The 13,976-nt window shown below is 39.7% G+C and overlaps 1 protein-coding gene across 1 annotated transcript in view; it reads left to right on the plus strand.

The window, feature by feature from the left end:
• LOC137281749 (glypican-6-like) overlaps positions 1–13,064 on the plus strand; it is a 98,706-nt gene extending 85,642 nt beyond the window's left edge. Inside the window, exons 6-8 of the mRNA XM_067813347.1 lie at positions 113–387; positions 2,626–2,801; positions 7,355–13,064. Of these exons, the coding sequence (XP_067669448.1) occupies positions 113–387; positions 2,626–2,801; positions 7,355–7,677 (774 nt within the window). The 3' untranslated portion in view covers positions 7,678–13,064. The remainder of the gene's footprint in view (positions 1–112; positions 388–2,625; positions 2,802–7,354) is intronic.
• The last annotated feature ends 912 nt before the right edge of the window (positions 13,065–13,976 follow it).

The raw sequence follows: 13,976 nt of genomic DNA on the forward strand, positions 1-13,976 counted from the left end.
ACCCAGTCACTATTTGCATTGCTATACACTAGCTTAAAAATGCAGTCAAGATCAACCTTTAGCTCTAGCTTCAAGTTAACACCTTTTTAATTTTGTTGTTTTCCATTTTCAGATATTTGCTGGATGTGGTACGCCAAGACTTGGCCGCAAGAAACGTGAGGCACAGAATTACGAATATACTTTTACCTTCAAACCCAATCGAGCAGCTGCACGCCCAACGACTGCAGCTGGCACCAGCCTTGATCGACTTGTACGAGATATTAAAGAACGTGTCAAAATGGCAAAGGATTTCTGGGTACAGCTTCCCTACACTGTGTGTAACAATGAAAACATCGCAGCATCACCAATGAACGACAACGACTGCTGGAATGGACAAGACCGAGCAAAGTAAAACACAAATTTGAATTCTGATAGTGTACACTGGGTACTCTAGAAAATGAAGAAAGTAGAAGTTTTTTTTCTTTGTTAACAACACCTAAAACCCATGTTTACAAAAAATCATTGAGATAAGACTTATGGAAGTTATTGAACTGCAATGTGTGAAAAAACACCCAAAAACCTTTTTGACCCCATGGTTCCTTTTTAGGATATTTCATAAAGAACCTCTGCTTTATGTGCGGCATTCCACCAGCCTGGCCATAGCAATGATGTTAGATAAACGTATTACTTGAGAAATGATTCGGGCAAAAAGAGGAAATGGTATGTACATTTATACATCAGCAGCACCGAATGTGTTATGGAAAGAAGCTTCCCAGCAGGCATGTGTTATGCTGTAGATATACCCCACATTGACGTGATATACAACTTGTATATCACATTTGTTGCTGTCACTCAACCTGTCATAAGTGGGAAGTACATGGTCTGATCTGTTGTCCAGGAGAAAGATAGCAGATTGATTCCTTCACAGATGGTGGCCGACCATGAAGAAGGGTGAAGGCCATTATGGGAGTGTCAAGGTCATGTCCAACCTGGTTGATCTGGGCGTATTTTCCAGTCACTGTTTTGTTTATTAGGCTTAGTCTGAATTAAGGGTTTGTTGTTGATTAATACTGAAGGAAATAAGTAAGTTATCAAGAATTTTTAGGGGAATATTGTTCGTAGTGGTGTTTGAGCACAAAATTTGATAAAATGTACCCTATATACACAGGGTCCCAAAGCTCCTTACTTCAATATTTAGGCAGGGTGGGGGTGGTCTAGTACTTAAAGCATTTGCTTGTTGAGTCATGGACCTGGGTTTGATTCCCACATGGGAACAATGTGTGAAGCCCATTTCTGGTATCCCCAGCATGACATTGCTGGAATGTTGCTAAAAGTGGCATAAAACTAAACTCACCCATTCATTCGTTCAGTAGCTATTGCTGCATTCCAATCTTCTTAGAATATATATGTGACTGCCGTGATTAGCTTTCAGCCGATTACGTCTGTTTTATTCTGTTGCTCTTTGCATTGTTGTCATTCCGAATACTTTCGTGTAAAATGACCTGAAGTAAGACTGGAGAGATTTTTACAAAGAGTAACAAATGAGCCGATTTAAAAACGGAATCCCAAGGTTTCCCGTTTTGGAAAGTTTGCACAAGTGATGTCACCGTCTTAGGTCTCAATAACAACAATTACAAACGTGGGCAGCTTCCGGAGGCTAGTTAAGCATGAACACCAATGGCAAATAGCTGTGTTGCACTCCAGCCTTGCTTGAGTTAGCTGATTGGCATTTGTGCTGTAATCGACAGCCTGTCAAACGCTGGCTCGCCTGTGTATCAACACATGCCAGGACTTGCTCTTTCTTCAAGCAATGATTTTATTTCCTTCGTTTTTGCCATGACTGTCAAATGTGTGTGTAAGTCTGGTAGAGTTAGTATAGGACTTCAGTAAGAATCACATTTAGGGGTAAAACAATATACCACAGTATTTTGCCATCAGTGCGTATGCCATGATTTTTTTTCTTGCGTGTTACTAAACAATGTAAGGTTTGGCCTTTGTCAGTCTTCTGCATATAATCATATCTCATATACCGAACCAAAACATACCAAACCAAATGCCATGTACCGTAATACGTTCCATACTGTGCTTAGAGCCTATCCAAGTCACAACAGGACGCCTAAATTCATGCTCACTGCCGGAAAGGTAGAAAAAGGTGTTCTACTACAAAATCAGTTAATAGTGTTGCTGATTGCAAACCAGTTATGATAATGATATCATGTATCCTAAACTAGCCCTGTGACTGAAAACCAAAACGTTTCGGTGCAGGTAGTAACACCATTATCAAGCAAGTGATTGATAACGGTGTGAGTACCTGCACAGACACGTCGCATCCATTGCAATAAAGAAGTTGACTATCCATAGAACTTGGTTTTCCTTCATCTATACAACTTCTAAAATGCCTTCAAAGAAATTAGCCTTGTGACTTTTGAATCTGAAGTTTCATGACTCCGTAAGTTTACAAAATTTACAAAATTTGTTAAGCCAAGTATAATTGCAAAATTACTACCATCCAAGAGTATATGCCCCTTGGAAAGTCATGTTTCAATCCTCTGTGAACATTGCTAAGTAACTGCAATAATGGTGTACACAAATACAAAAGTCTCCCATGTGGATACTTGCATGTAACAATGCTGCCTCATTCTTCAGGTACATACCCAACGTCCAGAAGGATGGCGTGACCAATCAAATCAACAACCCAGAAGTGGAAGTGGATGTTACCAAGGCCAACACAGTTGTAACCAATCAAATCATTCAACTCCAGATTATAACCAATCGTCTTAGAAGTGCTTTCAATGGACTTGATGTTGATTGGATTGATACAGGTAACTTCATGGCCGATATTGATGCTGCTGCTTCATATTGATATAGATGATATGACACATGGGATATTGTTTGTATAGGATGATGCACCATGGGATCGTAGGTATTGGTCCATCCAATGGTGACTGTACTGGGGACACACTGGGTCAGGTCATCACTGGTCAGGCTTGTATTGTGACATTGTGTCATTTCATCCTGTATTATGTTTACATGGTCAATCACGGGATTATCTGGTCCCTCCTCAAAAGTTTACAGACTCTCATCATACAGCTGGAAAATTACATATTGAGGCATGAGACTAATCAGTGATCAGTAGAAAATAAATTCAGATTGGAGAAATATCTGATTAAAAACTTGACAAGATTAATTAAAACAGTTCATTGTGAAAGAAATAAGAATGATGGTGTTTGTGGTATAGTTTGGTTTGGAAGCAGAGGGACAGCAGTATGTCACTGTTTTTGGTTTTGATTAGTGGTATGGAGAAGCACAGAGCAGATTTATCGCGTGGAATTACAAAATGTGTCCACATTGAGTGACACAAAACGCAAATTAGGACAGGGATTTAACATGTGGGAAACATTTTACACAACAGGATTATCCCCAGGCGGATCAGGAACAGTTTAAAAAAATTAGGGACAAGAATTGGGAGAAGTTTGGTTTCCATGGCAACACACATGATGCAAGCCTGAAAGACCAGTGGCACTTTCTGTACAAAATGAGAAAAAAATTGCTCTCCATCGATGCTGATTGATAGGACTGTGGAAAGGGAGTGAATTCTTTTGACATTTCCAGCCACTGACATCATGCTAGATGATGATGAGGCAAATTACCTCTTTATGTCCGAGTTCTGCTCGATAGGAGGCCAAACTTTATGACATTCCTGTGCCATCCATGCATCATTTATGACAAAAAGTGTTTATCACGTACAGTGTGCCATTTGTTTTATGGAAATTGGAAGCTGTAATGGAGAAATAAGATGCTGATTTACCATACTTACTGGTAAATGATTTCACGTCATATTCTACCTCAGATTGCCAGGGACTGTTCAAGGACTGTACACCACTGTCTGCAGACAAGATACTCTGACCGACAGTTCAGTCACATAAATAAGTCTGTCTAACTTTCTGGGTTTTTTTCAAACACCTGGGCATAGATTTTCGAAGTTCTCTTAGTGCTAAATTAATTGGAAGTGCTATATCACTTATTCATGACATATGATATACATTGTTGCTTATATGAAAACAAATAAACAAAATTATAACCGTACAATCGCGATTCAAAAGTGCAATATTTTGTTCCTGGGCTTACTTCCCTCGAAACAAAGCCTAGTCATAGCGGGTAGGTGTGCACTCTAGTGTAACGATGGCTTCCGACTGGCTGGTTCATTTGCTGATACGCTGAGGGCTCATAGTGTGTTCAGAAAGTTGATCTTTTTGAAGGGCATTTTAGAAGTATGGCAAGTCACAAGAAAGTCAGATTCTTTATGGATAACAATTTTCTTTTATTGTACTTGATGCATCGTTTCAGTATGGTTTCATATACCGCTGTCAAACAAAATCATATGCACTAGAAGAAGTTTTTATCCATAAAGAGATGTTGGGTTTTGTAAATACATCTTCTCTGAATTTGCGTTCGCTCCAATCAAAAATCATTTCAGTAGAGATGGTGAACTACTGCGTGGCTGGAAACTGTCATTCGTCCAAGTACATAGCAGGACTTGTAACTGACAAGTGTTTGCACCAGTTTCTGTCAGATCCAGTCATCAGAGAAAAATAGATGTAGTTTCCTTGCAACCCATAGACATTAAAACATGCCATGTGTACGAGTATCACACCTGCCTAAATACATAATGTGGCAGAGACGAGACATACCGATAAGTGCACACCGAAAGGTATCAGAATCTGCAAAGTTGTGTTTTACGTTACATGTGACCTTTAATTTACGACTATCTTAGCGCTGAGATAGCTTCGAAAATCTAGGCCCTGCTCAATATATTTCAGACACCTGCACAGGCAATGCACTGCTTGACTCAATTGAGTGAATGAGTGAAAAAGTTTTGTTTTATGCCAAACTCAACAACATTGTAGCTATATGGCAGTGGTCTGTAGATGATCAAGTCTGGACCAGACAATCCAGTGATCAACAGCATGAGCATTGATCACTGCAACTGGGAAATGATTACATGAGTCAACCCAGTCAGCGAGCTTAATCCTGTTAGCTGCCTCTTATGACAAGCATAGTTCCCCCTTGTGGAAAGCATGGGTTGCTAAAGACCTATTCTTCCCCAGATCTTCACAAGATCAAGAATAATTGCAACAACAAGGAATGCAATAAGCTGTATTGTTAGGAACAACAGGATTAACAATGGTTTTAAGGGCAGTAAGAAGATTTACCTAAGCTGTAGAGTAAACAGCAAGAGGGTTTAGGTTTTGAAATTACTTTCTCTAAATATGTTTCCCCAAAACACTTCTTATATTCAGATTGCATTTGCAAGCACCCATTCATAGTCAAGGTGAATGTGTTGTACATGCTATGGTCTCTCACTGGAGTCAGCTTGACCGAGATGCTCGCTGCTACGACAGAAAATCAGTGACATCACCTTCCTAGCATCCAATCTTTGTTATTGATTATTGAGGATGTGTTATAGAGGGAGGTTAAATCCAATATCACACATGATGCTATGAAGTACATCACATGTATTATTTCATAGAAAGTAAAGGGATGGAAGTTTTTGTGGTGTGAGTGATTATCGATCAATTCTTAGGTGATATTGAATGTGTGACAGGCATGTGATAAATCCAATATTGCCTGGTGACTGCGTGTGTTATAGAAGGGAAGCTTTAGCAGGGATTATTGATTGGTGAGCTGAGACAGGAAAATGAGGTGTCACGGAGGTGCTGCCACCTAGGGAACAAATTAGGTGACAGTAGTTTTATGGTACACACATTTTCTTTCCATCAAGACAGGTTATAGCACATGCTTCCAGCATACATCAAAAACAGAACAGTCCTTTTTCTAAAATAACCAAGCCTACAGCGAAATAGGAAAATTTCTGTGCCTTTGGTGACATCATTGAAAATAAGATACTTCACATCTAGGAATTTGAAAAGATTGAGCCTGACAGACTACGACAAAAGTGCTTGGAAAGATTAACAAACGGAACGTGGGTTCCCGCATTGTTTGTCAATCACTCATGGTCTCTATGCAACACCAGCATGGACATTATTAAATCCGAATTTCATGACCTCAAGTTTGTCCTTAATAATGTACTTGCTACAAACTGGGATTGGTCTCCCAGAGCGGAGGCCTCTTGTGCCATATTCCCACATAAGCCTTTCAGCTTCCTTATTTGTTAGAGAAGGAATCACTGAAATGTTCTCAGAGCTAGGCACCAGTCAGTTGAGTTATCAAATAATTTCCTCAGCTCAACAATCTCTATGATTAATTGCATCCTCTGAACTACTGATATCTCCAATTACTAATCAATGGTTTATCGTGTGCTGTGTGGAAATGCCACTTTGAGTACGACAAGCACCTGCCATGCCTTCACAACCTGTTACCCCTGTAGGGCTTACCATTACGCAGAGTTGCAATGAACAAAGATGAGTCCATTTGAGGTAAAAGGGCAGCTACTCTGCCTGTGACATTGAACATTATCTCCATTGACAGCATTGATGAATTTAATTAAGGGAGAGGTCCTGCCTCATCCCTGGGAGAGGGTATTGATTCACAAACCTGACAGTCGGACATTAGACGAATGTACACGGAAACTGGAGAGAAGATGGGGCCTCTTATGATTAATAATTCCTCACCTATATTGAAATTAGGTTATTTGTGGAAATGTCAAGGCTTGACATCAGTACTTACGCCTTGAAGGTTGAAATAGTGAGAGGAACACATGACTATCATAGTTGTGTATTCCTGGATGGTGTCAGGAGATTGAAGTAACAAGCCATGTAATGCCCTCCATTGCCCCCAAACGAAGTTCCATGCACGACAGTTATCGACATAATATCAAACTAGGTATAGCAGACAGATTGACACTTGAAGTGATGACATATATGCTATATTCAAGTGTGTTTCAGGACTGAGAATCAGGGCTTAGATTTTAGAGGGTGTCTGAGCACTAAGATAGTCTTAAGTTAATGTATGGCACTTACAACAATCTTAGCACTAAAAGAACTTCTAGGCCCAGGTCCATTATTCTCCAAATATATCGAAAGAATTCTTAAGTTTGATCATAGCCAGTGTGTGAAGAATGGGCTATGAACATAAGAACGAGTGTGACTAAGTCTACAAATCATTAACACGTGCTAAACTCCCCAAGCTGTATTTCTGACAGAAAAAATAGAAATGTGATCCTCCCTCATCACATTTTTGACGATATACACTATTTTTAAAAAAGTCCTACTGCCCTGATCACTTTTAAGAAAATATGTGCCCAAGAAACTTGTAAGTTTTTTATGCAGCCTAATGTTACTTGCAGTTTGTTTAAGCGCAAAGACTGAAGTATGACTGGAGGTTTCTGTACTCATTCCAATCTTTTTTTCGGTAGATATCGACGGCATGAGCGGCAGTGGTAGCGGTGCTGGAGAGGATGATGAAGACACCAACGGCAGCGGCTCAGGAAACGGTTACATGCCACCTTCAATCGGAGATGACATTGACATCGATAGTATTCCAAAATCAAATGGTGGCAGGAGGAAAACAACAAGGAAACCGCCACCCAGCGGCAGCGGGGGGAGACCTGGGAAACCCCAGAAGCCCCGTGAGCCCACGACGAGGGACAACTCGGGCGCCGTGGTGCATGCCGCGTCAGTGTTTACGTTAGTCATGGCAGTGGGAGGACGGGCAGTGCTTCAATACTTGTGGTGCTGAGGAGAACTCGTTTGCAAATCCTGACAGAATTTTCGATTATTTTGGTTGTCAAAGAATCCACAACAAACGAAAGCAATACTGTCAACATTGTGCCTAAACTATTGTGTCTGGTGCTCTGTACGGGCGGGTGTGACGTACAGACATTTGTACGGATATCGACCGTCAATCTGGACATTCTATGCTGGATTGGAGGACGTGATAGCGAGGACCCCTTCTCATTCAAGTGCTAAGTGATTGAGTTGACTATAAGGGCTGAATTGCAAAGATCAAAAGGTGCGCCAAAAATGTACAAAATCTGGATAAATTTAAACAACACTGTGCTGTGAATATTTTTCCAATTTTTTTCGAGTCCTAGATTGTCCATGTGTTATTATTCTAGATGACAGTGTATATGTGACGTTATAGGACTAGCGGTTTATTATGCAAATGAGGCACAAACCAATAATGTGAGTGATGTTTGGGATTGCAACGAAGATGTTGTCAATTACGAGGAACGTGGTTGACCCAAGTCCACCACAGCAGCTGTCCATGATGGCGTAGCCCTAATGTGGAGGACGACAGAGAATCGTGTTCGCGCGATTCCGCCGTTTTCCTAACGATTTACCAAGACAATCATCTTCCTGGTTGTAACGTGTGTTAGTTTCCAACTGGTGTATTACAAGGCAAGCTCTTCCAAGCAATCTGCTGACAAACAGCTTCAAGTGGAAATACCTTTCAAAAGGGAGGACAACAGAACAGCAAACTACCTCTGATTATTCTCAACTCATTAGTCCAGCTGAATTTTCTCAGTCAATGATGATCAAAACGAAACCCATCTGAGCTTGCCTGGCGCACAGAACCAGTTAGACTTTGCCACAAGACCTCATGTTTTGAAAAGGGCATCTATGTTTCCATGGCAACCCGTATCCATGGTAACTTGGGATGGAGTTGCTGTATACCCCACCACACTACTACATTGATGACTTACCTCAAAGGGGGTGGGGAGCATTTATGTAATGCCAAGACCATACTTTTATTTCATATATGTTTATTAGTTTTTTAAATGGCTTTACTTGTATGTTTTGTACGTCGACGAAGATCACAAGGAATTCGGGTCAATTGCATTTTTATCCATTTTAATTTTACAACCTGTTATGATAGTACAAATCATGAGGAGTTAAACAGCATTAAATTGTCAAAACAATTAGTTTTTTGAATGCTAAGGTATATTTACCTTTTTATTGTTCATTGTGTACAGCATGTGTACTACCTTGGGACTCAAGGTCATGAGGGTGTCTGAGTGTATGCAGGGAGGTGTAAGGTAATAGAACCACCTGGGGTGTCAAAGTTCATGCCAAAGCAAAGCCAGACCTGGTTTTCACCCCAAACAGATTTCATTTGAAATAAAGGGCAAACTAGATGTAAAAGACCTAGATGACTGGGTATCAGTTATGACACTGGGTGCTTCCAGAAAGCTAGCACCAACTATTCTCAAAATTAGCATGAATGGATTTGTTTGGTGCCAGATGAAATTTCTAAAATCATTTCCGGAATAGGTGGGACGCCAAGTCAGACTATGGGATCATAATGATATCCAGAAAGATTAAAGCGTACAAGTATTTTAAATGCAAAACTTCTGCTTTCATATCTTTGATTTGGAGAAGAAAGAAAGAGTTCTTATTGAATGGAGTTGAAATGTTGTGAATGGTGGCACCCTGCAACCAACATACCTGTGTGAATGGTGGCACGCTACAACCAACATACCTGTGTGATTGGTGGCACGCTGCATCTAACATACCTGTGTGAATGGTGGCACGCTGCGACCAACATACCTGTGTGAATGGTGTCACGCTGCGACCAACATACCTGTGTGGATGGTGTCACGCTGTGACCAACATACCTGTGTGGATGGGATGGTGGCACCCTGTAACCAACATACCTGTGTGGATGGTGGCATGCTGTGACCAACATACCTGTGTGGATGGTGGCATGCTGTGACCAACATACCTGTGTGGATGGTGGCATCCTGCAACCAACATACCTATAGCATGGCACCTCCACTTTTCGGTATTATGACAATAGACATCTAAGGTGATTCCGTTTTTATTGGTCTATGGGTCTGCAAACCCAAGGAAAAGATTCTAAAATGTAATCAAGAAATAGTCTGAAATCCCAAGAGTCAAGTGTATTTTTCTGTTTATGTGTTCACAATATGGAACTAAAAGATCACCAGTCAAACACTGAAAACATGTTCCTGAATTCATTCTAAAAGGAACATGAACAGACATGGATTTTGCACGTGAACATCTTAACACAATAAATGAAAACACTCTAAACCAAAGTAAGGAATGCAGAGATAGTAGAAGGAAAGTAATAGCTTGTGACTCAGGTAACATGTCCTTGACATTACGAGGCAGATGAGTTACTTCAGGTTAATGGCAGATTACAGGTGTATTGTATAATGTCAGGTTAATGTTACGGATGTAATACATCACTTCAGATTACAGGTGTAATACATCACTTCAGATTACAGGTGTAATACAACACTTCAGATCACAAGTGTATACAACACTTCACATCACAGCTGTAATACAGCACTTCAGATTACAGGTGTAATACAACACTTCAGATTACAGGTGTAATACATCACTTCAGATAACAGGTGTAATACAACACTTCAGATTACAGGTGTAATACAACACTTCACATAGCAGGTGTAATACAACACTTCAGATTACAGGTGTAGTACAACACTTCAGATTACAGATGTAATACAACAGTACAACTGTAATCAGACTGCAGGTGCTCTGACAAAGATTGTGTTACCTGAACCACAAGAGTTCTTTAGCCTTCGATGACTGACTCCTAACCACACCTACATTGTGACTAGAAAGTATAAGTTGTTTGTTTGTAACATGTGATCATTAGCTACTTGATTGTGTATACAGATTGTCCGTAAAGCATGGTTTTGTAATGTGTATCACTATGCTAGAAGGAGGTCGATAGATAGGCAAGACTTGCAACATGTTGATTAAAATTATGCATGGGAACATGTCAAAAGTTGTTTTGTCATAAAATTGAACTGGGAACTGTATTTGTCTTTAAATTCTACAGCAAACGTTTCATCATTTGTGCACTTAAAAGCGCATTCTATGCGCCCACAAAAAGACATAATATGCGTATAGGACGATAAGTGCCTTCATCATTAACTACGTCAGTCAAGTAGAAGCAAATGCTGGCTCATAGTAACAGAACATCAGGAGCCAGGGCACGGTCTGCTTTGAAAGCCAGTCTTGTTTTATTTTGAGAAAAATACAATGTAAACTTCTGATAAAGTCCCTGTGCAGTTTTACTCAACAGAATGATATGTTCGGCTTTGAAGAATCGACTCCGAGGTGGTCGCCCTCCCACCTCTTGGAGTTGTTTCATTATTGTATACTTACTATGAGACTATTTTGTACAAAGTCAGTGTATTGAGGAGATACAGATCTAATCACTAGATAATGTCCCCATGTTCTTGTATTCTGTGTCATGTTTATTTAAGTATTCTGCTAGACAATGTCTCCACTGCTCTGAATGAAAGCACTATTCTTATGGTAAATAGTAACCCTATTTCAGAATGACTATTTCCACAAGTGGAAATTATTTCCACTTCTTCAGTTACTATTAAAGTGGAAGCTGTTTCTAGCTTAGGTGGGACTTTTCCACTTCATGTCGTCATTGTTTGACATGTTGAAATATTTTCTTTCAGTGTTAGGCATGGAAGTGTTTTCGAAAATGATTTACAACATCAAAGGTTTTTGATAATGTTTATATTTAGTCAAAGTTTCTTAGGACAATTTTTATGCTGATTGATTTGTAGATGCCAAAAATCATCAAAATAATTTAATTGTATTATTTATATACTGTTTACAATATACAGGATTTATAAGGGGCGGTTAAAAGAATGTCCCCCCTCTAAGCAAGGGAGGTGAAAGGAATGGCTTGTTAGTCTGAATGTCATTGGCTGGTTTTAAGGAAGAAAACCAGTCAGTTGTTGTTTATGAGTGACGCTTGTTTGTACAGTGGCTTTGTATATGGATATATCTACCAATAATTACAGTGTGCTACCAAACATAGACAATAGACCTTGTAGACAATCTAGAAATTGTCTCAAGTTCATGTAAACTTGCAAGGATTATTTCAAACATTGAAAGGGGTGTCTCTTAGTTTTAAAATTGTCACCTTAATTTCCAATATTTAGCATATGTCATTGTAAGGCCCAGGTGAAGAGCTTGATATAGATTTTTGATGTTATATTCCACCCCTTTTTGTTGTTTTGTATGTAAGTGACAGACACGAAACATGTACGTCTTGTTTAGAACATGTGTATATTTCACACCACTATGTATTGTTAGTCTTTGTACACCAGAATTGCCAGATCATAAATCTAATAAAATTGTTCAGGGTAAATTTGCTGTACATGATGGCAACAAGTGTACAGAGGTGAAATGTTGGTGAGATTGTCATGATGTTAATTAGATCCTACTCATAGTATTACTCTCACCCACTCTTGTCTCAGTCTAGATTGTCCTTTTTGTCTCTATCTTTAACTGCCTCTTGTATTCCGCCATGTTAAAAATATGTTTGGAGATATCTTTCACCAATCGATAACAAATTCTTTATCTGTTTATTTTCAATGTGTTAAGCAGTGTGTATTTACTCTCATTTAACAAAAGATTAGGGGTGAAACGGTATGCCACTGTATTATTGGAAGTGCAGTATTTTGCCTTCAGTTTAGTATACCGTGAAATATGTTTTCATACACTCATTTTATGAACCTGTTTAAACCTTTTCTATAATATCTAGAAATCTAATCAATTTCTCAACATCTATGCGTTACTTTTCCCAGAAGTTCTCATACGAATCCAAAGGTCTTGTACTGCAATACATACTGTACCTTAGTAAAGAGCATACCGTTTCACCTCTGCAAAAGATGTATGTCTCTAAATAGGACCAGAAACTCATGAGTGGTCTCCCCTTTTTTTCGAAACAATTTTGAATTTCAGTTTTGATATTAACCCTTTTTGTCTCCAGAAAGAAGAGATCTGTCGGTTTCTCCTGTATTCAAAGACCAGCATATGAGTGTCACCTACACTGTTTGTGGGGTTAAACTCCTCACTGATCCTGTTCCATAAGGTTCTGGCTATCATCCTGACAACTTGCTATAAGCATTAACCCTTTTTGTATTAAGACTATTGCTGTCCGAAGAGACAGGTCTCCACATTGTCTTTATGCCATACTGTTGTTAGGAGACATGCTTTAGTCAGTCTAATTTTCTATCATAACAACAGGACACCAATAGCCCACCATTCAAGTGCAGTCATGTATATGAACCATTTGGAATAAACAAATTATTTATGATTATACTTAGTGTTTTGTACGTTCCGACTGGCTGATGATGGTAATGTCAATGTTTGTTTTCACTCCTTTGCCTCAATTCACCAGGACCTCAATTTTGAATGCCAGAGAGAATATGTCTGCTTTGTCATTGTAACGTTTCATGCAGTTCTGGCAGACAGTATATAGTAGAGTCTGGACGACAAAATCCAGTGATTGACATCATCAACACCCTTCTTCACAATTGGAACATACATGTATCAAACAAACCGGCTTGCCTGTCTATTGGTTCTCATGTTAATGACAAGTTATCACATGCATGTGATAACTCACTCACTCACTCACTCACTCACTCACTCACTCACTCACTCACTCACTCACTCACTCACTCACTCACTCACACTCACTCACTCACTCACAGACTCACAGGCTGCTAAAGACAGACACAGACAACCAGTATGTCCATGGCTCTAATGATACAACTTTTACTCTCCATTGATGAAGCCAACACAAACTGGGGATGTCTGTACAGTCTTGACACTTTCTACAAATCAGTGTGCAAGAATGATTCATCAAATTGGATCCACAGGTGAACCCGGTTGACTTGGAGTATGTCATGTGATACCAGACAACAAGGGGCCATTGCTCACGATATGGAACACTTGATTATCTGGTCCAGTTTCCACTCTTCATAGCCTCCCCTTCATCAAGCTGAAATATTGCTGAGTGGCATTCTAAACACCACTACAGTCGTTGTGCACAATATACACTTATGTTGACTACTCTAGGGCCATATCTGAGGCCATATGCTTGGTGTGTGGCCTAGCTTAAACTACAGCTAGGTCCTGCACTCTTCCAGCCCCAGTGCTGCCTATTGTGTAGCAAGAAAATTTGAGTAATTCATTTCTTTCACACTGGTCACAGGTAGCTCAGTAGTGTAA

This window comes from Haliotis asinina, chromosome 4 (assembly GCF_037392515.1).
Source record: "Haliotis asinina isolate JCU_RB_2024 chromosome 4, JCU_Hal_asi_v2, whole genome shotgun sequence".
NCBI classification, from domain to species: domain Eukaryota; kingdom Metazoa; phylum Mollusca; class Gastropoda; order Lepetellida; family Haliotidae; genus Haliotis; species Haliotis asinina.